The 23559-nt window shown below is 42.7% G+C and overlaps 1 protein-coding gene across 1 annotated transcript in view; it reads left to right on the plus strand.

Moving 5' to 3' along the window:
- Nucleotides 1-22961, plus strand: part of slc1a7b (solute carrier family 1 member 7b) — a 57299-nt gene extending 34338 nt beyond the window's left edge. Inside the window, exons 3-11 of the mRNA XM_048253624.1 lie at nucleotides 4524-4739; nucleotides 8548-8590; nucleotides 10159-10393; nucleotides 10730-10829; nucleotides 11653-11886; nucleotides 13779-13973; nucleotides 17109-17243; nucleotides 19523-19622; nucleotides 20477-22961. Of these exons, the coding sequence (XP_048109581.1) occupies nucleotides 4524-4739; nucleotides 8548-8590; nucleotides 10159-10393; nucleotides 10730-10829; nucleotides 11653-11886; nucleotides 13779-13973; nucleotides 17109-17243; nucleotides 19523-19622; nucleotides 20477-20764 (1546 nt within the window). The 3' untranslated portion in view covers nucleotides 20765-22961. The remainder of the gene's footprint in view (nucleotides 1-4523; nucleotides 4740-8547; nucleotides 8591-10158; nucleotides 10394-10729; nucleotides 10830-11652; nucleotides 11887-13778; nucleotides 13974-17108; nucleotides 17244-19522; nucleotides 19623-20476) is intronic.
- Nucleotides 22962-23559: the final 598 nt, after the last annotated feature.

Consider the following 23559-nt stretch of genomic DNA (forward strand, 5'->3'; position numbering starts at 1 on the left):
AATATAGTTGTTATTTACAATGTCACAGTAATAACATAGGCTAAAGAGAATTTTTAGACCTATTTATTGTGGCCTCAACAGGCCTGCCGTAGTCCTAAATCAGTTTCAGTGGCTTGAAACAAAATAACAACTGTCTCTCAAATATTTAACAGTGACTTAGGATATGATTTATGGTTTCAAATCAACTGAACCCCATTTATCCTTTTGAATGAATTAAACTTGATTGTGGAGAGAAACTCATCCTCATTGATACTTTGGCATGCCAGGGCTGCTCCACATGTTCAAATTTATCCAATGTGGTTATGTCTACATTTAGGCTACACTTAATTTGGCAGATGCCTTTATCCAATGTGAGTAGCAGCAATAGAATAACAATTTAAGCTACAGAGCTACAGCAATAGAACGTCTAGAAAGCTTTTTTTATGCACAGTCCAATGTTGGCTGTTGTAGAGACATGCACAACCTGCATTTTAATGTGTTATTCTCCACATTGCTTCTCCAATTTCTGTACCAAATATTTTTTATTTTGTACCTTTTTGTATGTGTTTTTTTTGTATGTGTTTTTTTTTTGTAAAATACATTTTGTACCAAAATGTATTTTATTAGGGTAAGGCTATTTGCACCCCTGATACAATTAGCAGTGTATGCTATTCGTACCCTGGTGCAATTAGAAGTGAATTCTATTAGTACCCCGGTGTACACAACAATGTGTCCTATTAGTACCCCATCTGGTACAAATATATTCGCACCCCGGTGCACACAGCAATGTGTACTATTAATACCCTGTCTGGTACAAATATCAGTGTATGCTATTTGCACCCCTGTGCATTTATTCTTGCATATTGATCACACAATGTAATAATAACTAGATGTACCGCAGAGCGGTACAAAATATGACCGCCGCCCAGTCCAGCACATTTTTTCCACAAAAATAAATCACGCTGAAAGGCCTATATGATTCTAACTGTCTCACTAAATTGCATTATCCACACTCAATTCCCACTGGTATCTGCTAGACAACAAGTACCAAAACATGATTAGTTCATAGATTTCACATGTAAAATTCATTTTACACAACCCCACCCCCATCTTGCCTGTTCATAATTCTGAGAAATTCTTGTGTGCATCTGTGCGTGTACATGTTTATGTTTATGTGAGTGGGTGTGTGTGTGTGTGTGTGTGTGTGTGCGTGCTTGTGTGTGTGCCTGCGTATGTGCCTGTGTTTGTGCATGTGCATGCATGCGTACATATGTCTACTGTGTGAGTATGTGTCATACGTAGGATTACTGTGAATGTATGTGTGTGCATGTGTATCTGTTTATGCACATGTGTGCACATGGAATGGGTTAAGATGACCCCTGGAGGCAAAAACATAATGGAAAAATTGGTCATCCTAGGCCCCACGGTTCTCAAGATATTCACAGAAAACTGTGTCTGCCCTACCCTCCTTTCGGGGGTCCAGTCCAGCGGGGGGCTACAGATCAAAGTTTAAAAAAACGATGGTTCCATGCTATCCATGTGGGGTTACATGCCCAACCAAGTTCGTGGTACCCGGTCTTTCAATGTCCGGGAATCCTTTTGTTGGTGTACGGGTCACTAAATGTACACATAAATTATTTTATTGTAAGGGCCCCTCATGAACGAAAGTTCACGAAACTTGGCATGCATTCGAGGGTGTCATAATGATCCTACACTTTCAATTTTGTGCAGTTTTGACCATGTCAGCCAGAGATATTGTGATGAAAACACCTAATTTTTTGCTTTTTAATTTTTAACTAGGTGGCGCTATACATGAAATAAGTGGTAATGGGATAGGTTGACATGTCCCCTTAAGACCAACATACAAGGGACAAACCGTAGGAACTCCTAGGCCCTACGGTTCTCGAGATATTCACAGAAAACTGTCTCCGGCCACCTACAGGCCAGTTGGTGTATAGTAACATAAATTAATTTATTGTGTGGCCCCCCATGAACGGAATTCCACGAAACTTGGCGTGCATTCAGAGGGTGTCATAATAATCCTAAACTTCTAATTTCGTGCAGTTTTGACTATGTTAGGTCACAGATACCTGCGATTACAACACCTCATTTTACTTTTTTTTTGTGTTTAACTAGGTGGCTTATACATGAAATGAGTGGTTATGGAATGGGTTGACATGGCCCCTTGAGATCAACATACAAAAAAATTGGTCCTCCTAAACCCTACGGTTCTCGAGATATTCACAGAAAACTGTGTCTGCCCTACCCTCCTTTCGGGGGGTCCAGTCCAGCGGGGGGGGCTACAGAACGAAAAACGATGGTTCCATGCTATCCATGTGGGGTTACATGCCCACCAAGTTTCGTGTACCCCGGTCTTACAGTGTCCCGGGAATCCTTGACGGAAATTTGCAAAATGCGAAAAAAAAAAAAAAAAAAAAAAATCTGACTAAACCTATATGACCGCCGCTTCACTGCGCGGCGGTCATAATAATAAAAAACAAGCAACATGTTTTTTTGTTGTTACGTAACAGGGTGTGAATTGCTCAGCTGTGTAATAGACAGATGGTGTTTGCAGGTAAACTCATAGTTTATAGACCTGAACGTCATATTCACGAAATTTCTGTTAACTAACAAACTGACGGTTGTATGTGTTCACTGAACCAAGATTATGAAAATAAAACACAACTTTTCAATCTAAAACTTAATCTGAACAGATATTAGTGCCGAAACATTTCATTTGATATGTTGAATGGAAGTCAATTGGGCCATACATTTCAGACTAGCGGTGACCAAAGAATATTTTACTGGATAGCGTGACAGCAGTTAGGCTGTGGAGTGGCTCGATCTTTGGCATCAGTAAGGCTGGGGTCTTTCGCAATTAGCTTTGCCGAAGCGTTGTTTTAACAGGCATTTCATAAAATGTGAATTATTAGCCTACTCTTTGTGGATAGGCTTCTGACACCTGCACACAGTTGATAACCTCTCTGTATTGTTCTCTTTAATCTCGACGAGAGAAAAATAATCCTCATACCTCCACAACGGCAAAATCACTTTTATCCAAACTGTCGGCAACGCTGTGTTTAATATTGCTGTGTTAACGTTAGATCAGTGCCTGTCTGTGCGCATGATCCAATGTTGGCAGACACAGCAGTTGAAGGCAGGTATATTGATCATGAAATCAAAATTATATTGTCTTTTGTGTACATAGCTATGTTAATATATGTTAAAATTTACATAACATATGTTAATATATGTTCAAATTATTTTTTTTTCTTCTTCACGACTGGGGGCCCCCTGGTGGCCAAGGGGCCCCAAGCAGCAAGAAGGGTCCGGCTGCAGAGCCACAGACATATAGCAACCGAGCTACCATCATCAATCTACCACAGAGGATCTACCAACGCATGCGCTGATGTTCTTCTTGCTTAGCTAATAGCTGAAACTAGTTTAGTTAGTTTAGCTGGTGTGTCGTGTTGTATTTTTTACAGTCTGTGGGCAGTCAGTTTCAGTCAGTTGTGTCCTGATTTTTTAAATGCACATAACAATTCAGAGGGGATTATACCTCTGCGATTACGACCACGTTTGACGATAGTGGGACAAATATCTGTTGGTCACCTTTTTCCTAAAACTAGGAAATTGTAAGAATCTAACGATTTGAAGGGCTTCAACTGCAGCGCTGTATAGGCAGACACAGATTACTCGCCCATGATGCACCCGATTTGGTTCCCTAGTTAAACATGTGTTCACATGAGTTCATGAGTTCACATGAGTTCATGTTTCCCTAGGTCTTTACACAGAAGCTCTATTGGGTTACCGTAGTTGAAAACACGGAAAACGCAATTCAGTACTGTGAATACGCACGGTAACCTAGCAACAACACAATAACTTCTGGCTGATAGATCCGCTGTGGTAGATTGGTGGTGGTAGATCGGTTGCTATATGTCTGCGGCTCTGCAGATGGATACTATTGCAAGCAGCTGCTTAGTTCACTTATGCCTCGGGCTTGCTCTGGTGGTGACGGTACACAGTTGCAGAGATACATGTAGTTTCAAAAATATTCTCAATTCACACAATGCTTTCACCTTCATTTTAGTTTTGTAAATATTTGTGAAAGGCATACCAGTATAACCAACGTTTAAAGGGAGTGTCTAAAATGCATATGGATTTTAATTTGTGTGTATAAACAGTGAGGAGAAAATGTGATGATATCCCATTTCCTGGCAAGTAAACTTTACTCTGTGGTGTTGGATAGGACTAGGTACAATATTTGTGATCACACAGGATCCAGAACATGTTGCAACTTATCTGACCAGGGTGTCAAACTGAGAGATTGGCAAGCCATGCCATTCATACGGAAAAAACACCACAGTAAACATGTTAGTATAAAACGAGTTCTAAGAAAAAATTGTGCTTGTTTCCTGGTAACCTTGGACGATTTTGAGCATCTGGCTAATCACCCCATTGCCATATGGTTAATCTGGCCCTGCTTTCTCTCTCTCTCTCTCTCTCTCTCTCTCTCTCTCTCTCTCTCTCTCTCTCATCCCCAGTTTGATGTCTGGACTGGCTGCCCTGGAGCCCAAGTGCTCCAGCCGACTGGGGCTGATCACTGTTTCCTACTACCTGTGGACCACCTTCCTGGCTGTAGTAGTGGGCATTGTGATGGTTTTGATCATCCACCCGGGTGGCATGGCGCAGAAGGAGGACTCAGAGGACAGCGGGAAGCCAATCATGAGTTCGGCTGATGCCCTGCTGGACCTGATTCGGTAAAACACACAGAGAGTGTGTGTGTGTGCGTGTGTGTGTGTGTGTGTGTGTGTGTGTGTGTGTGTGGTCTTGTGGTAATGTTGTAATACAATTGCAGTGGGGGTCCCCACTTAGTCCCCACTAAGATAGTAAAACATGTCAAGTGCGTGTGTGTGTGCATATGTGTGTGACTCCCAAAAGTTTACTGCACGAAAAAAAAAAAAGAAATGGACCCGCAATCCCAGAAGAGTGCATAAATCAACAATGTTTACAGTACAGCTGTCATAAAGTTGGACGTGGACACCTAGAGCCAGGATTGTTGGCTGTGGTGTGGAAACCCCTAAGTCATTCGGAATCTTGACACGCCACGTTGTTTGGCGATTGGGTTTGAAACTGGAAAGTTTTTGAAACTCTCCTTTAAGTATTTCACTTCATTCAGCTCATTTCAGTCCTCCAGATTTCTGTCTACCAGACTGAGTCTGTCTCCTGAGCAGATCTGGGCCTGATCTGGGCTAGTATTAGCCATGCACCCTGCAGTTGCTTATGTGCCTCCAGCCACATTGATTTGTTTTTCTCCTGCCTCAGTTGTCCACTCTGGTTTCCGACGGGTTCACTTGATTGCCTGTTCCTTCCGAGCATGTCAGTCTTGTCCGAAATGTTTACCACAGAACGGGCCGGATCTCAGATCAGAAATCTGCCCACTTCTCCCTGCTTTGCTTGCCCACTCACGCTGAGAATAACGGGGCATTTTAAAAACCAGTCAGGAGGATTGTCAGCCTTCAACACTTGTCAGGTTTCACCACTGGTTTCTACGACAGTGAAGTTGCCATATTGCTGACAAAGGCAGGTTAAATGGACTAGGATGGATTTGTTCTGTCTCGTGGCATATGAGAGGAATGCCATGCTTCCCTTGGCGTGTCCTCATACTAAGGTTACAGGTGTGTAATAAAGATTGACAGTTTGTTGATTTGTACCAATTAACACAAGCGTGACTCATGGAGTGAGTTCTGGTGCATAATATGTGTTCTGAGAACTTGTGAGGGGGTTTGAAAACAGCCAGTTAAATTAATATATACAAGGTTTTGTAAGATACTGATCCCTCAGGGAAAGTTTACAGGGTAGATTGATTTTCTCCAGGTAAGCGCACACTTTAGCCTTCATTTAGCATACTCTGCATACTGCCAAAGATATGACATTTCTGGATCATGCGTGTGAACTCATTTGTGGATTTAATATTTTTAAAAATGTGCCATGTATGCATGAAAACAACTTAATTACCAGCAGTCTCTCTTTCTCTCTCCCTCTCACTCTCTCACACACACACACACACACACTTCTCCCTTTTACTTTTACTGACTGGAAGTGTTTGTAAGTTTTTAATCAAGTTCTTTTTTAGAGACTCAGTCATTTCCAAGGAAACTCATTAAGGAAAATCCTTACTCATTAGGAAAATCATTACCTCCATTGAAATGCAGTTCATAGCAAATGCTCATCCCACTGGTGAATGCAGAGCAGAAGCTTACTTCCTTCATAGATAAGTGTGTTTACAGTAACATATTAGTACACTCATATGAATGGCATTTCAATATTTGTGTTTTAAAGGAAAAAAAACAGAAACTTTCTATAGCAAAGCAAAATTTACAATGACATCTAACCTGTTTCTCTTAAGGGACCCTTAGGAAATATAAGGTGAGAAGAAAATCTTGTTCTCATCTATTTTGAGATCTTAAGTTGGACTTAAGGAAGGCTATTCCGTAGGTATATGTCAGCTGCTAAATAGTCCCCTTCTGATATTTTCATGACAATAAACTGTCCTTTTGGTTGTCTTCAATGCGGAATTGCAACGTTGACCTCTAAAGTATTTAGTTACTGGAGTCCCTTCTGAAATATATAGACAAAGAAGAATAGATAGCAATCTGTTGGGTTATCACATCCAAATGAGAGTAATCATAATCATGGCATTTTGGTTGCCAGGCTGTTTTGAGACTGTTGCTGATGACACACTGGAGGACATACAGTAACATGAAAGCGTGATTGAGAACATCATGCCAGTGACAGTGATCTTTCTCCACAGTTGTCTTCCCGATATTGAAGTCCAAATATGATGCTATTTCATCAATCTCTGGCATTGTGTTCTGACTCCGCTTGTTTTGTTTGGAGGCATCTAGATGTTGTGTTTGGCATTTTTTTTTTTCAAAACCATTGTGTCCTACAAGTTGTTTTTTTGGCATAGCTCTGTGAGTCCCTTTGATTCATCTGTGTTCTTTGGCACTACAGCGGTGCCAGAAAACCATAACATGCCTCTTTGTTGATAGTGAAGCTCATTGTTTCATGAGCTTCACATCAGGAAAGACAGGGCAAAAGAGGTTGTTTGCAATGCTTTTTTTGGCATAAACCGACCGTTGGTGCTGGCACATGAAAACCTTTTCCTGTTGCTAATATGGCTTTTTGGAATCGACAGGGTGAGGGCCCGGGCAGCAGGCTTTGGTGCTCATAACAGAGATGATGCGTAATGGATGCTGTCCACACAAAAGTTGCTGCCTGTTCTCAAAGCTATCACCTGCAGAGGTTCCAGATGAAAGCGAAATGGGCCCACAGGGAGAGAAGCCCACGAGTGTCCTGATAAAACTACATCACAGGAAACACTCTGATGTGTTCACCACACAATGCATTTTCATTGTCATCCCTGCCAAAGTCTTTAGCATAATATATTCCAAATATCAAAGTTGGAACCTTTATACATGTACAGTGTGTGTGTGTGTGTGTGTGTGTGTGTGTGTGTGTGTGTGTGTGTGTGATAGTAAAATGGTAATATCTCTTGATATATTCAATCAGATTAAATCAAACCAAATCTACAGACAACAGTTGGTACTGCCAAACTAGATTGTGGAATTCATACAGTTTATCTTGTTAGCTTTGATTCAGTTGGAATCATACATTAGTGCTCACAGTCACGGTCATCCAAAGGTGATGCAAAATTGACCACGACAGTATCTTTATTGTGCTGCCATTACAAAAGCCGTCTCTAAAACATTACGATAACAGTTTATTTTTTAGCAGCTTTAGATGCTGTACCTCCACATTATTTCTCTCCTACATCTTAAATCTGTTTCTCACTCATCTCTGTGTTTGCTTTGCTCTCCATACTGGCTCTCCATACTGGCAAATGAGCTTTGTTTCTGAAAGAACTCCCACACGACCTTTTTTTTTTTTTTTTTTTTTTTTTACTTATTTATGCCAACGACAGAGGTGTGAGTGTAAACTGGAATTGATTGTGTGTAAATAAAGGACGGTGATTAGGAGGAGAATGCACATAAGGAGGATGAAGCATGCATTCCGGAGCATTTCAAATCATCTCTATTGTTGTAGATGTATGCAAATGTTTCTTGGGCACGCATGTTTTATATGTAAGCTAACTAACACATCGTCCTGGCTTGTCACAACCCTGCCCATGCATCCCCAGTGAGAAGGGTTGTTGAATGAGAGCTGTGTTTATTGTGCCTTCATGTGAGAGCCTACATCACAATTCCCGAGATAATGTGGCACTACTAGCACTGAAGTAACAGTGCCTCTTTTACTCATCCTGGATAGAAATATTCAGAATGGCCTTGCTGAAAGTATGCCAGATCTTCAGAATCACGGCTCCGACAGTGGTATTTAAGAGTGCATTTTGAACGGTGGAGTCCAGAGTGAAGGCTTTTCTCTCTAATGAATATATTTACAAGGGGTTGACAGAATGCTAAAGACCTTGGCACTCTCGAGGTCACTATAGTTATTCTGATCCTTTTGTGTGTAATTAATTTGTAAACAACTCTGCTCTCTTCACAGAAACATGTTCCCTGCCAACCTTGTACAAGCTACCTTTCAACAGGTGAGTCCTAATTCGCTCATTTGTTCCACCGGAATGCTATGTCTTTTCCTCCTCACTGTTCATCGAGTGTCCATTATTCCCAATCCAGAACAAGCATCTATTATCATGTCACACGCTGAATGTAGTCAGAATACAGTACTGTGCTATTAGGAGGAGGTGTTTTGTGTGATGTTTTCCCTGTTCTGACTAAATAGGAAGTCGTTATGACCTTTTTATGTCCCATGTCCATACTCTGACTTTGCTTGTATACAGGGAAATAAACAAACAGATTTGTATTGTGTTATAACCTGTATATCAGAACATCAATAATACTGTCATGTAAGTCAGAGAGGTACAATGTAGCCCACTGAAAATAGCTTTACTGATGGGGCAGCCGTGGCCTACTGGTTAGGGCTTCGGGCTGCCGGTTCGATCCCGACCAGTAGGAAAAATGTGGATGGGGGGAGTGGTTGAGCACTGCTCTCCCATGCCCACATCCACGGCTGAAGTACCCTTGAGCAAAGCACCCAACCCCTCACTGCTCCCCAGGCGCCACTTTATCAGGCAGCTCACTGCTTCGGGATTAGTGTGTGCTTCACCTCACTGTGTGTTCATTGTGTGCTGAGTGTGTTTCACTAATTCATGGATTGGGATAAATGCAGAGACCAAACTTCCCTCACGGGATCAAAAGAGTTTATACTTATACGTATCGTCTGAGGTGAGTTAAAGAAGAATGATCTACATTATGTAAGCATGTTATTTGTATTTTATCTAAACAGACATGAGACACTTTGGGCCCTATTATGACAGTCTAAAGCGCATGGTCACTAGTCAAAAGTCAAAATTATTCAAATTTAGTTATTCAGTCATTTATTTAGTCATTCCCTTTAACAGCTCGAAGCGTGTGCTGGTGCGCGTTCATGGATGATAGAAGGATGGTGCGTTGTGCACCCGCCAATATAACTGTTGACAATATGCTCTTAAAATAACATATAAACAACTCGCCATAGACTTCTGACCAGGTTTCTCTTGGTCAGTGGCGTAATGCGTTTTAGGTAGTGTACGATAGCGATTTTTAGACAATGCGCTAGGCCACTCCCTAGGTTGTTAATTACCACAACCCTGGGCGCATTGTTTACAAAATAGACGTGCAAAATCAGAAAATAAACGTTGCGCCGAGTGGAAAACTAATTTTACCCCATGCGCCAGGGTACAAAATAGGGGCCTTCGAGACACTGAGATTCATGTGCTTATATAACCTGTCGTGTACAGGGCTCAAACTTTGACCATAGAAGGTGGGTATATAAGCAAGGAGTCTGAAACCCCATTGGTGCAGTCAGTGAGTTAGATTTACACACTACACTTCTGTACACCCTGACTTCACAACACTTCAGCACCAACAGAAGCTAATCTAGAAACTAGACCTGAATATGGAAATGATAGAAAAACATGCAATTTACTCTAAACTATTCAGATAGCTCAAAAGATAAAACATGGCTTCATCTTAGACATCTTCAGCAGAGTGATCCATCTCTCTCTATCTATCTATCTATCTCTCTCTCTCTCTCTCTCTCTCTCTCATCACCCAGTATCGGACCAACAGTGTGCCCATAATGAAGTCCCCAAAGCCCACAGTCAGTCAGGTCCTCACGGAGAGCACCACCAAGAGGCCTCTGATCTACGGCATACAGGACGACAACGGAACAGACATCCAGAACTTCCAGCTGGACCTGACACCACCACCGGACGTGTTCTTCCGCACGTTACCAGGAACCAGTGATGGCATGAACGTCCTCGGAATTGTGATCTTCTCAGCAACAATGGGTAAAAAAAACTCACCTAGTATACAAAATAGCATACAATAAGTTTAGTAAAGGCCTTACACTTTAAGGAGATATCTCAAATTAATGTCTCAAATGATATATTTATTAAGTTAATTGCATTAACAGTTAATTAATTACAACTGCTTACTGAACTATACAAGTCTGTATAATGGTACATATTCTTTAGTACACTACAAACTTTGAGACACCAAATCTAGTATTTATTGAGTGCTTCAGCTCACTATTGTGAGTTCTTCAGCTCACTATTGTGAGTTCTTCAGGTACATGTATGTTCTGTCAATAGACTGTCTGTTTGTGTAACCACTGCTGTGTTCAGGTATTATGCTGGGCAGAATGGGTCCCAATGGTAGCGCCTTGGTCAACTTCTGCCAGAGTCTGAATGAAGCTGTGCTGAAGATCGTTGCCATCGTCATCTGGTACGATTTTGATGTTAATTATGAGATTTCTTGGAATCAACACATCTCTGCACTTACTGTATGCGTCATCTGGTACACTTGATGCTAATTATGAAATACCATGAAGACATTTTTGCGAGATTTTTTGAAATCAGCACAACTGTGTACTTACTATACAGTATATAGCAAGACATGTTACTTTCTCAGAAGCTGTCACAATTGGATACACAAGTAATTATAAAAATATTTGTATGCAGCCAGCTTGCTATGGCCGATACCTGCACTTTGTAGTGTTTTGTGTATCCTGTGGGCTCCATGGGAGGTTGGTCCTCTGGGGCAGAGAGCTCCTGCATGGGGACTCATAATGCTTATGAAGTGCCTCGATTCTTAGGGCTGGTTCATACTCTACGCATGCACCACGGATGCAGCTGACCGCGCAAGGCTCACGCATGTTTAAAAAGTGCTTTCTCATAGTCTGCGCAAACCACATCAACAATGCACCCCCATCGGAAAAGCATGACATGGCCCTTGCACTTGTGTCGTATTACTAAACATTGGGCAGCTTATTTTCCCATGTAAGAATGCCCCAAAAGCTCCATGCATAACTGGGTGCATTCACGTTTGCGTTCGTGCCCCATATATATATATATATATATATATATATATATATATATATATATATATATATATATATATGATACAATGAGTCTCTCAAGACAGTCCATGTGTTTGTGCATGCCAGCTATGTTCCTCACGGTTCTTCTTCATGTGTTTTGTGTGTGTGTTTATGTGTAAATGTTCCTCACGGTTCTTCTCCGTATTCTGTCGTTCCGAAACCAACCAGGTATTTTCCATTTGGAATCGTGTTCCTGGTGGCGGGAAAAATCCTGGAGATGAGCGACCCTTCCGCCATGGGAAAGAAGCTGGGCTTCTACGCCATTACCGTGGTGATGGGGCTGATCCTCCATGGCCTCTTCATCCTCCCCAGCATCTACTTCTTCATCACTAAGAAGAGCCCCATCGTCTACATCAGGGGGATTCTGCAGGCGCTGCTCATCTCCCTAGCAACCTCCTCCAGGTAGGAACTGCATCCTGTCATGAATACTAGCAGGCAAGCGGGTGGGGTTAATGAGAGGGAGAGATAATTCGATCTATGTGTTTTTCTCATTTACGTTACATTTATATTTATTCATTTAGATGATGCTTTTGTCCGAAGCAGTTTACATTGGGATGGCTCTAGTTCCCATTATTATATGGTATCTTTTTAGACACATACACTCACACACACACACACACACACACACACACACACACACACACACACACACACACACACACACAACAGGGAGAGAGGGACTCCCTGCTAATTTACTGTAAACACATTTCATGACTGCAGGTGGGCATGACTATTCCATCTAGCTATGCAATGTAAGAAAGTCATTGTGAGTCATAACAGCCTCTCCAGATTCTGCTGCCACTCTGCCGGCCAATCGCATCGTACTTGCCACTAAAAGCTCATTTCACACCGCTAACACATTCCCCATGGGACCATGCTGAGCACTTTTCTCTCTATCTCTGTTTTCCGATGTCTGTTCGCCAGTACCTGTTCCTCTGAGGTCGTGCCGAGAGGATATATTGCCCTGTTTTTTATTTCCACTTGTCAGTGACTTTTTAAAGCGTGTGACCCCACAGAGGCCGTGTGTGTGTGTGTGTGTGTGTGTGTGTGTGTGTGTGTGTGTGTGTGTCTGTGTGTGTCTGTGTGTGTCTGTGTGTGTGTGTGTGGAGGAGAGGTGAGGGAGGTCAGTACACATCTGCTCTGCCCCAGAGAGAAAGGGATAGAGAATAGCAGGCAGCCCGGGGTCATGATCCCACACAGGGTGGTGTGGTGTGTGCCAAGTTGATCTTAGGTTGCTGATGAACCGCACCCCTACAGTACAGTACGTATGTGTACACATCTCTCTGCACCCAAGTAGCAGTGCTTTGCCTGTGCTTTGCCCCAATATAGTCCCAAGTCAATATCTGCCTAGGAAATCGCCTCGTCTTAATCTGCATTGCTATTTGTACTCGTTGTGAATATGCAGGCCACAAGAAGTAATTGGGGGGAAGGGTTGTTTATTTGCTCACTTTTACTCACAACATGCTATCCGGCGACGAGAGATTGCCCACTTATCTTATTCTAGGAGAGACGGTGAATAATCCAATTTCATAAAACAGTGGCGTGTTCCTTTAAGGTTAAGGTTAGATGTTGGATTTGGTTAAGCTGATGTTAAAGGAACCATATGTAAGATTGTGGCCAAAAATGGGACTGCAATTACATTCAAATTACTGTAGAGCGGTGTATCCCCTCCCCCTCTCCCCTGACTCGAGGTTGCCAACCCTGATGGCGAAACACTACTGACTTTGTGATTAGTAGATAGGTGGAGGGTGGCGCATCAGGCCAAAACACAACATGACATGACAAAACACAACATCAACATCAGTTGAGGGCTGCAACTTCACTTTTTAAATGACAATATCCTGGCCGGACTACTGTTGTCAGTGATATAAACATTTGAAATGAACATGATTTCTTAATGTCTAGTGACATATCAGGGCCATTTTATGATTAATTGAAATACATTTCTTACATACGGTTCCTTTAAGCAATTGTTTAAAAATAGTTTTACATACTGAACTTCAATGTTAACAGCTGATTTCTTAAGTCTCTGTGGGCAATAGTAAAGTGTTACCCTTTCTTAGAGGAAAAAACCCACAGTGTTATTTTTTTTGCGGAAAAAGCCCACAGTGTTAACCCTTTTTTTAGCAGAAAATGCCCACAGTGTTTTTTAACACTTTGTTTAGCGGAAAAGTCTAAAGTGTTGTCTGTTCTCCTCAGAGACTCTGCACTCATAAGTCGCCTCGGAGCACTCCATCTCTCCAGCAGGTCACGCACTAATTGGTTTCTGTCCCACTCCCCCCCCTTGTCTCCAGTTCTGCCACGCTGCCTATCACCTTCAAGTGCCTCCTGGAGAACAACCACATCGACCGGCGCATCATCCGCTTCGTGCTGCCGGTGGGGGCCACCATTAACATGGACGGCACCGCGCTCTATGAGGCCGTGGCGGCCATCTTCATAGCCCAGGTCAACAACTACGAACTGGACTTTGGCCAAATCATTACTATCAGGTACTGCACATTACAGAGCAACATAGTTTGGGGTGCAACATGCAGGAAACTAAGTCTTGCTAAAATAGCTTTTTTGTAGAACATTTGCAGATTAATCAAAATCTGGATTCTAGATTAGATCTATAAAATTCATGGTAACACTTTACGGTAAGGGTACATGAATTATCATGAATTCATGTATTACTTCATTCCTTAATATCTCATGAATCATCAAGGAATTGACATAAGTTCATCATCTGTCATTTGTGACCTCAGTAATGAACAACACATCACCTAAAGCATTAGGTACGTGGGCACATCACTGTGAATTATGATTCATAATCATAAGCATGATCATGATTATTTATATCTGATTTGAATACAACTTTGCTGTTCTCTAAACACATGGCATTTTTCACCACTTTAGTTGAGGGGCCACAGATATGATGAACTCATGAGCAATTAACGTTAAATTCATATAATCATGAGGATCATGCTTAAGAAAACCATAAATCCTAATGATGTACTTGTAACTGCTTTAGTTGATCTGTTGTTCATGCATGAGGTCATAAATGAGAGACTCTGAACTCGTGTCATTTCCTGTTCAAGTCAATCACTCCAAAATCCAGTCCAAATATTTCAGTTGGGAACAGTGTGATTGCTTATGTGAGACATAAATTTTATGTCTGCAATTATAATTCACAATTAACTATTTGTGTGATACTGAGTCAGCCAAGGGCGAATAGTGTTGAGGCCACCATTCATTCTCTTAGTTATAGCTGCGCAGCTGTCGAATAACCTCTTCCAAGAAAACAAAAGCCAACAGCAGGCACGCACACACACACACACACACACACACACACACACACACACACACACACACACACACACACACACACACACACACACACACACACAGTCTCTCTCACACACATCCCAAGACAACAAGAGCATGCTGAGAGGAATGGGAGATTTAAAGCAGGATTGTCCTTGCATATTGTATATCTCCCGTCCATAGCCACATGCCCCGTAGGGATAGGGTGAATCTGTGCAGGGGTGATCACATGACCTAATGATTTAAACCGCAGCAAGAGACCGCACTTGACAGCACCGAGAGTGAACCACCAGATGACAACGGGTCAACCTAGGTTAACACTGAAAGGATACCGTCTCACGGCACGGACATTCTGTGGCAAGCAACCATAAACTGATTTCAATAAATATACAATAGAGATGTTGATTTTGGGGGCAAACAATTGTACTGTAAGCTTCATGAGCATTGTCAGATTTTGTTTCCCTGTAATGGTGAAAGGCCGTGCTGTACAGTGTGGAATGTAGAGGGCAAGGGCAGGCAGGATGGAGGGAGAGAGTTGGGTGGGGTGGTGGGCTGAAAACGGGTCTGTAATCCCTCTGTTAAGACAACCATGTGACCTGGATAAATCACCACTGCCCTGTCACGCCAGACTTCTATTTTTTTTATCCCTGTGACACTTCTGTGTCAGTTTCATTCCTCCCATCCCCCCGCTTTCTCTCTCTCTCTTTCTCTCTCTCTCTCTCTCTCTCGCTCTCTCTCTCTCTCTCTCTGTCATATCCTCTCCTCATCTCTCTGAAACCTCCCATATTAAATCTCTCTGCCTGCCAACCACCGTCTGACACAAACTAGTTGCGGGCCATGTTTTGATTGGGTCGTAAAATACAGTAAATTTGTGCCATTTTATCATTGGTTCATGACGTGCAAGAGAGATAAACCGATCTCGTAACTCTGAAAAGTTGCATTTCAAGGTACAGAGCTTATTACTTTCTTACTTTCTAAAATTGAATCAGGCCAACCTGTGTCAGTGCCTAGTGTCAGTAGGGTAGACAGGGGAAATTGGCACTTTCGGCGTTCCATCAGTGTTGTATTAAAAGGGTCTGACCCTGCTTATACTGATTGATGCTTTGGGTCAGGCGAGTTTTTCACATCTGCTGTGCAGTGGAGCTGGATCTGGCTCACACACAATCACACACACTCACACACACATGCATAGTTACAAGACACACATACACATACACACACGCAAACAAGCGCGCGCACACACACACACACACACACACACACACATATACATACATACATACACAAATACACACACACACACACACACACACACACACCCCCCCCTCTCTCTCTCTCTCTCTCTCTCTCTCTCTCTCTCTCTCTGAGAGAGAGAGAGAGAGAGAGAAATATACTCTCACTCAAAGGCAAATGATCTGGCTCTGATTTGCCATCATCTGACGAGGATCAGCTGAAGCCCTTGGAACAGTTAGCGTCACAGTAGCCAACAGGGTAGACTGAAATAGCCAGAACCAAGCAACCCTCCTGTGACTGCTTGATTGATGTCCTTTCAAGGAGATTGAGGGGCACTGGGGTGAATGTGGTGCATGATTCAGGCATGCCCACACTATAGAGAGATAATGCTGCATAAATCTACATACATGTATTTTTCCTGTTAGCACATACCCTCCCTCCAAATACTCTATGCCTCATGTACCAGAGCCCGTCTATTACTGATTACAGTTTTTACGCCGCTATGACCACTTAGCTCTGTGTGCAAAAGCTTTCTGGTAAATCCATTTACATCTAATGGTTTTGAAAGAACGACAAATCGGTTGTAAAATGTAGACAAATGGACCATTTTTATGTGAGCATAGCTGAGCTGTGGATTTGTGATCATTTTGCCCTATAATACTGTGGTGCTGGCCAAAATCTTACCCATTGTATTACTAGCCTTGGTGAGCACATTGGTCTAGTGCAAAATCAATCACTAAAAAGGTCCCATTTCTTTCGTTTGAAACATCCTTTATGCCTCTGCCCTCTCCAAAGATTTTAGGGCTGAGCTACACCAGGCGCGTAACTGAAGTTGCCCGCTTATGTTGGCGCCTGCTGCAACAATTAGAATACATTGTAAGCAATGGAAGTAGCTACACCAGACGTGACAGTGGGGCGTACGTTCGAAAAAAATAAACCTTTATCTATAATGGATTTTACGCGTCGCGAACGGAACGCTTCAGTTACGTGCCTGGTGTAGCTCATACCTTAGAGCAGAGAGCTCTAAAATCTTTGGCCCTATCTGCCTGATTGCTAAATAACATTGTTTGTTTCTGTTCTATCTCCAGTATCACGGCAACGGCAGCTAGCATTGGTGCAGCTGGAATTCCACAGGCTGGCCTGGTCACTATGGTGATTGTACTCACATCCGTTGGTCTGCCTACTGATGACATCACGCTCATCATCGCAGTGGACTGGGCTCTGTAAGTTCATTAGGGTGAACTGAGTTTATTGACCCCCCTGAACTCTGCCAACACGAGCACCCTTTGTGGAGGATTCTGACCATTTTAGAACACAACACTTCTGACTTCTGAATTTTAAAAGCTCCGGACCTTTGTTCAGTGTTTCCTCTACACAAGGATACAAGGAAGTTTATTGTCACATGCATATAGTTACTGGATGTAAGAAATGCAGTGAAATTATGTCTGGTGTCATCCTATTTGTGCATTTATGGGGGGGGCAAAAAAGTGCAGTAGAAGAGGGGTTTAGTAGATTAAGTGGCAAGGGCTGCATAAGAAAGGTGGGGGAGGATTGGGATTGGGTGGGAGGCACCAACAAGGAGCACCCAAGAGCAACAGGGGCAAGGAAAAACTCCCTTACTAGGGAAGAAACCTTGGGCAGATCCACGGCTCAAGGGGCTAACCCAACTGCCAGGGGTCTTGGTGTGTGTGTTGGGGGGATGACAAGGGAGATGGGATAGTGTGCTGTGTATGTGGGGAGAGGGCAGTGTGCAATATGTGTGTTGGAGAAGCTTCCTCATGAGACAATATGCTGTGTATTGGGGGCAGTGTACTGCAAGTATGGTGAAGGGACTTACTATTGCAAGCAGAGTACTGTATGTATGATGTATGTGAGTGATGACAGTGTAGATGTGTGTGTGGGCGGGAGGGGAGTGGAGCAGTGACTGTGTGTGTGTGTGTGTGTGTAGTGTGTGGGTGGGTAGGTGGGGGCAGTGTGCTGTAAGTATGTAGAGGATATGTGTTCATTGTCTTCAGAAGATCCTGAAGACAATGTGCTGTGTGTGTAGGGGGGGGGGGTTAGAGTTCAGATGGCCTGGGGATAAAAACTTCTCCTGAGTCTCTCAGTTCTGGCTTTGTGACTACATAGGCGTCTTCTTGATTTCAGCGGTAGGAATAATCCATTGTTAGGATGAGAAGAGTCCTTCAGAATCTTTTGGGCTCTTAGGAGTACTCTTCTGGAATAGAACTTGTAGAGCAGGGAGTTGAGTTCTTATAGTACGTTCAGCTGAGCGCACTACTCTCTGCAGAGTACTACAATCTCTACACGTGAACTTGTCTATGTTTAGTCCAGAGAGAAAATTGTTTATTGATCTATTGACCTGAGCATTAGGTACCATTCAGTTTCAAGGTTTCCCCTGACATGATTGGTTTTGATGGTGTCTTTGTGGAATATCTGGTTTGTTGGATACATTGGCAAACCTGAACTGTTCTTATTCTGGTAGAACTCAGGGCTCCCTCACATCTTTGTTTACCATTGTTTATTCAGGGAAGATTGACTGAGCATTACTGTAAGCTCTTTTACAGCAAAAGACAATCATACAAAAAAAACAACAATCAAATAACAAACAACAACAGTAAAAGATTTAATACAAAAGCAAAATAAAAAATAGTTAGTAAAGAAGAAAAAAAGGTCTAAATATCAGTCAAAGCAAAAACACTGTATAACAGCATTATCGTCTATTATATACCCTTAAATTGGTCTCATCAAAAACTGATCAAATTTGAATACCTCTTGTATTTTATTCCATTTATTGGGTGCAAAAAAATAAAAGCTAATTAAACTAGATTTGTTGAGGAGTTTCGAAGAATATAAATCCCTGTGAGCATATATTATAATATCATTATTTGATAGTGATTTCTGAGAAAACTACAATATCACATGCATACAGCCAAAACAAACAAAATTGTGTGAAATCTAAAAATACACTAAACTGGAGCAATTGTTTGAAGTTGCGTCCAATATTTTTTTTAAAAACTAAAAACAATATTTAACACACACACACACACACACACATAAACACACACTATCACTTTCTTTGTGTTTGATAGTCTTTATTGCTGCAAGAGGAGCCGATACCCAAAATTTTGACTCTCTACTGAGATACAATGATAAATCAACGTTGAATGTTGAATCTTGAATCCACTTTAAATCAAATTCACACACCGCACATATCAGGGCAACCGGTTCACAAAACTATTTTATGTAGTTTTGGATAGTTTCATGGCTTTACCCTGCCAGATGTCATATATTTTAACTTTCTGTGAACGCACAGCTCCCAAACTCCAACGCAAAACATGGCAAATTCAGTTTTGTAAGATAGTATCTTTGAAATGAGCTGTCATTGGCAACCAGTAGGATCTATTCTAGAATCAAGTTCTTCCCCTACTATTGCTTCATAACATTGTTTGCTTCTGTTAATAATGCAGTTTTTATTTTCGTGTTCCACCTTGACTGTTCTCAGGGACAGATTCCGTACCATGGTGAATGTGATGGGGGACGCTCTGGCCACTGGCATCATGGCCCACATCTGTCGGAAGGACTTCATGAAGGAGACTGATGGGGTAGGTCATCTGCGGAACTGTGTTTGTATGATCTGCTGCAGTTAACATGGTTAACATTGCATTTGATTTGTTTGTTGTTTTTTTTTATAGATGTCTTAAGGATCGATATTTGATGCTAAAAGTCTTGACATTTGTGATATGCCATTGTGATGTGATTGCTTTGTCTACATTGAGGCAATCTTGATGACAGCTCATTTTTGTCATCAATTGTTTATTAATTTGTTGGGATGAGAAAAAGCATAAACAAACAGGTAGTAAACACAGGAGGAGAGGGAGGCACTTAATCTGAAATAGAAATACAGAAGTCATGAACCCGGTAAGACAGACCAGTCAATAAATGTACAGCACACATCCAGAAGTAGGATAGATGTCATATCTCCAGTGCCAGCCCAGGTTTGTTGTGTTGTTGTATGTGAGGCTTAGTCAACAACAAACACAGTCCTGACCGTACATTTCTTACAGGGCATCTAGTATTGGCATGTAGGCAGTCTGTGTTAGCTTAAGTACCCATGACCCGTATTGACCCATGGTGGCTTATTGAATTCATTTCTGTTATCTGTACTGTAAGTGCATCCTACCAGGGACACTGGCCTCACTTTCCATGTAAATGGAGGTGCTCAAGCACAGCACAACTGTATGTGTATTTCTTGTGAATAGAGAGGCCGTGGCACTTCCTATGAATACAGAAGGCCATGTTATACATACAGTACTTATATATACTGTTCTTTCTTTGATGATTTTTTAAGACACTTGTTGACTGACTTTCTTTTTCCCCCCATTGTTGACCTTTACTGTATTGTTTAAAAAATCAATCAGTCAATCTCTCCCTCTCTCTCTCTCCATTTCACTCTCAGCAAGTGCCACTCATCTGTGAGACCAAGCCCATGATCTGCGAGACCAAGCCCATCAACATCCAGCAGCTGATGAACTGCCAGCAGAACAACGGCAGCTTCCCGTCCCACCCACCGGGCCACAAGTCCGACCACATCCCCCCAGACGTGGCCCGCCTCATGCAGCTCGAGGAAGGAGTGAGGCCCCCGCCGCCAGAGCGCAAGAAGCCCCCCATCCCCCCACGCCACCTCAAGAGCAAGGACAAGGACCACTGTGCCATCGACATGAACGGCCTGGAGACCAACGTATAGCCCACAGCCGCGTGGGGAGGAGCTGGGGCGACCTGAGCCCTCTAAGAGAGCGTGGGGTCAACGTAAGGGGCCGACCATTCAAGGAAAAACTGGAAGAGACAGTTGTGTTGTCTTAGTTTATTATTAAGACTGGTCGATTGTTTAAATGTGTTTGTTTGTTTGTTTGTTTGTGTGTGTGTTTGAGTGTTTTTTTTTTCTCCAAGTGTGAATCCTGAGAATTATATGAAAGCAACAAATTATGACTTTGGTAGTCTCGGGGAGACTCCAAGAAGTGGAAGTGTATGTGGAAATGCCTGTTGTTGATACACGGGGAAGAAACATGGCTGTCTGAAGCTAAGGCTTACGCTATTGAGGAAAGGAGTATGAGAACGTATAGGTGCACAAGAGAACTTTTCACCTAATGGCGAGAACAGAGACTCCGGCACCGATGGCAGCAGCTGGAACATGGGTCGCCTTTACCACTGTGGCCAAACCTGATCGGTCCAGAAACGCTTTGCAGAAGGTGCTCGTTCCTTTTTTGGCTGGGCAGAGGCCAACATGGTCCTGGCAGATCCCCTGAGGAGGAACTTGAACATAATCTCTCCTCTTGAGGTGCGAGGAAGTGTTTTTTTCTTGTATATATTTATGTGTATTATCAACATCTTTTTTTTCAATTTTATATTATCTATCTGCCATGTTTTGATTCGTTGGGTGATAATCCTGCAAAAAAAAAAAAACAACAGTACTTAATGGGAAAAAATATATAATATTCTAGTTAGGCCTCCTAAACCCCTTCCTCTCCCCATCTGCAATGCTGTGCATTATGCTGCTTCTCCATATGCAGACACAACACCAGCTTAGCAAAGAGTGGAGGAAATCTCCCATTTTTCTGATCTTTGCCTTATGAGAATAAGAGCTCAAATCCTGAGAGAGAGCAAGAGAGACAGTAAATGAGAGTGTACTATAGAGAGAGCTTGGGCCATCAACACTGCCACCACCACCCACCCCCGACACTCACACACACACACAGCCAAAGCCAAGTTGAGCCGATCCAACCCCCCACCCCCATTTTCAGCCACACGGCACAGACACAAGCCCCCACTGACAGTGATTTGTCCTTGTCGGCTCGTCTGGTCAGCCCCAGTGCCCCCTGCTCTCCTGCCTCCGTGCCACTCTGGGACAGGCTGCACGCACGGCAACGCAGACGCCTCTGGCCCCTCAATTTCTGATAATGTGCCGGATTACCAGCAGATGCTGGCACTGCTTCTCCTCCATAATGCACTCGGGAGAACTCGCCGGCGTTGCCATGGCAATTAAGCGAATGAGATTTAAATCCCCCCCTTCCGTGATTACAAATGGCGCTCACAGGTAGAAGACCTGTTTCTCTTTTGCATTTTTTTCTCTCTCTCTGTTTTTTTTAATTTTTTTTTAAGTCAGGTCAGGATGTTTCATTTTTTAATAGAGCCACTGGCGTATTACAGCTAATGCACTTGAATTTTGTCATGTTTTTTTTCTTACTTTTCATCCAGAGGGCATTTCATTAGCCAGCTACCATGTGGTGTGAAGTTACATGGAATGTCACACTAAAGGGAACAATGTCACCACAGTTCTTTGTACCTCTTTCATACACCCAGTATGACAGCTGCAGATCTCACAAGAATAAACCTCACGTGTCTGGTTGGGTTCTTAACTTCAAAAACCTTCTGAGGAAGGTGGAAAGTGCCCTCACATTTGAATGGCGCATGACCTCCTTTTAAGCTCCAAATGACGTTCAGTCTCAGTGAAGAAGTATCACAATCATTCAAATGAGATTTTCCTCTGTCTTACTTCCGTCCTGTATGCCACTCCAATAAGTCCTCTGTTGCTTGTTCTGAATCTTCTTTTTCTCTTGCTTCTTTTTCAAACTCCCCCCTGCACTGACTGTTTTTTCCCTCTCCCAGTCACCCTGTCCCTTACTAGATACAGTATACAGTATAGTGAAAAAGAAAATGAAAGTGTTCCCATTACTCAGATACATCCTTTTAGATCTTCTGTCAAAGACAAAGGCTACTCTAAAGACTGGCCTTGCACCAGACACAGGGCAGCACTTCAGTGGATGGGGAAGCAAATGGCTCACTAGTGCAGTGGTGAGCTCTCTGTGATTGGTAGTAGCTTTTTTTCTCAATCTGTCAATCTGAAAAAAAAAATAATATTTATCAATAAAATATTTTATACATAACATGACCACTGTGATGAATATTAGAGGGTCTGAGTTGACAGACGGCAGCAGGTATAGGGCTGTATCGTGAGTAAACACAAAGTCCTTTTAGGCAAGTCCCTCCACTCATCGGCCATATTGCAACGCATTTTCTGCAGAACTGCACATGCGCAAGGCTTCACGACACCAACCTCGCTCCAGCTGCAAAATCCCAACACGATTGGCACGATGTATTCACAACATACCACATGATTGGCATGATGTATTCACATGTCACTTTTGCCGACGGAAGGGGCGGAATATGTGTAGACGACTGCCATGTTTGTGTTACGAACTAACCCTATACATTTCTATGGGAGATTTTTTGAGCACTGTCTTTTCATTTGTAAACATCCTTACCTGGCAGGGGCAAGTACCCCTGGCTGCAGCTTGCAGATCGGGGCTGGGCTCAATGTGGGGCAGAGCGCAACATTAAGCTCAGCCCTCGTTGACCACATCAGCCCACGTCGACTATGTCAGTCTATTTACCTGGTTTCCATATTGTCTCCAGAGTTCAAAGGGCGGTGGTGTGGTGTTTAAGGAATTGGGCTTGGAGGCAGTAGCCTGAAAAGTTGTGGGT

The sequence above is a fragment of the Alosa alosa genome, chromosome 9 (assembly GCF_017589495.1).
Source record: "Alosa alosa isolate M-15738 ecotype Scorff River chromosome 9, AALO_Geno_1.1, whole genome shotgun sequence".
NCBI classification, from domain to species: Eukaryota; Metazoa; Chordata; class Actinopteri; order Clupeiformes; family Clupeidae; genus Alosa; species Alosa alosa.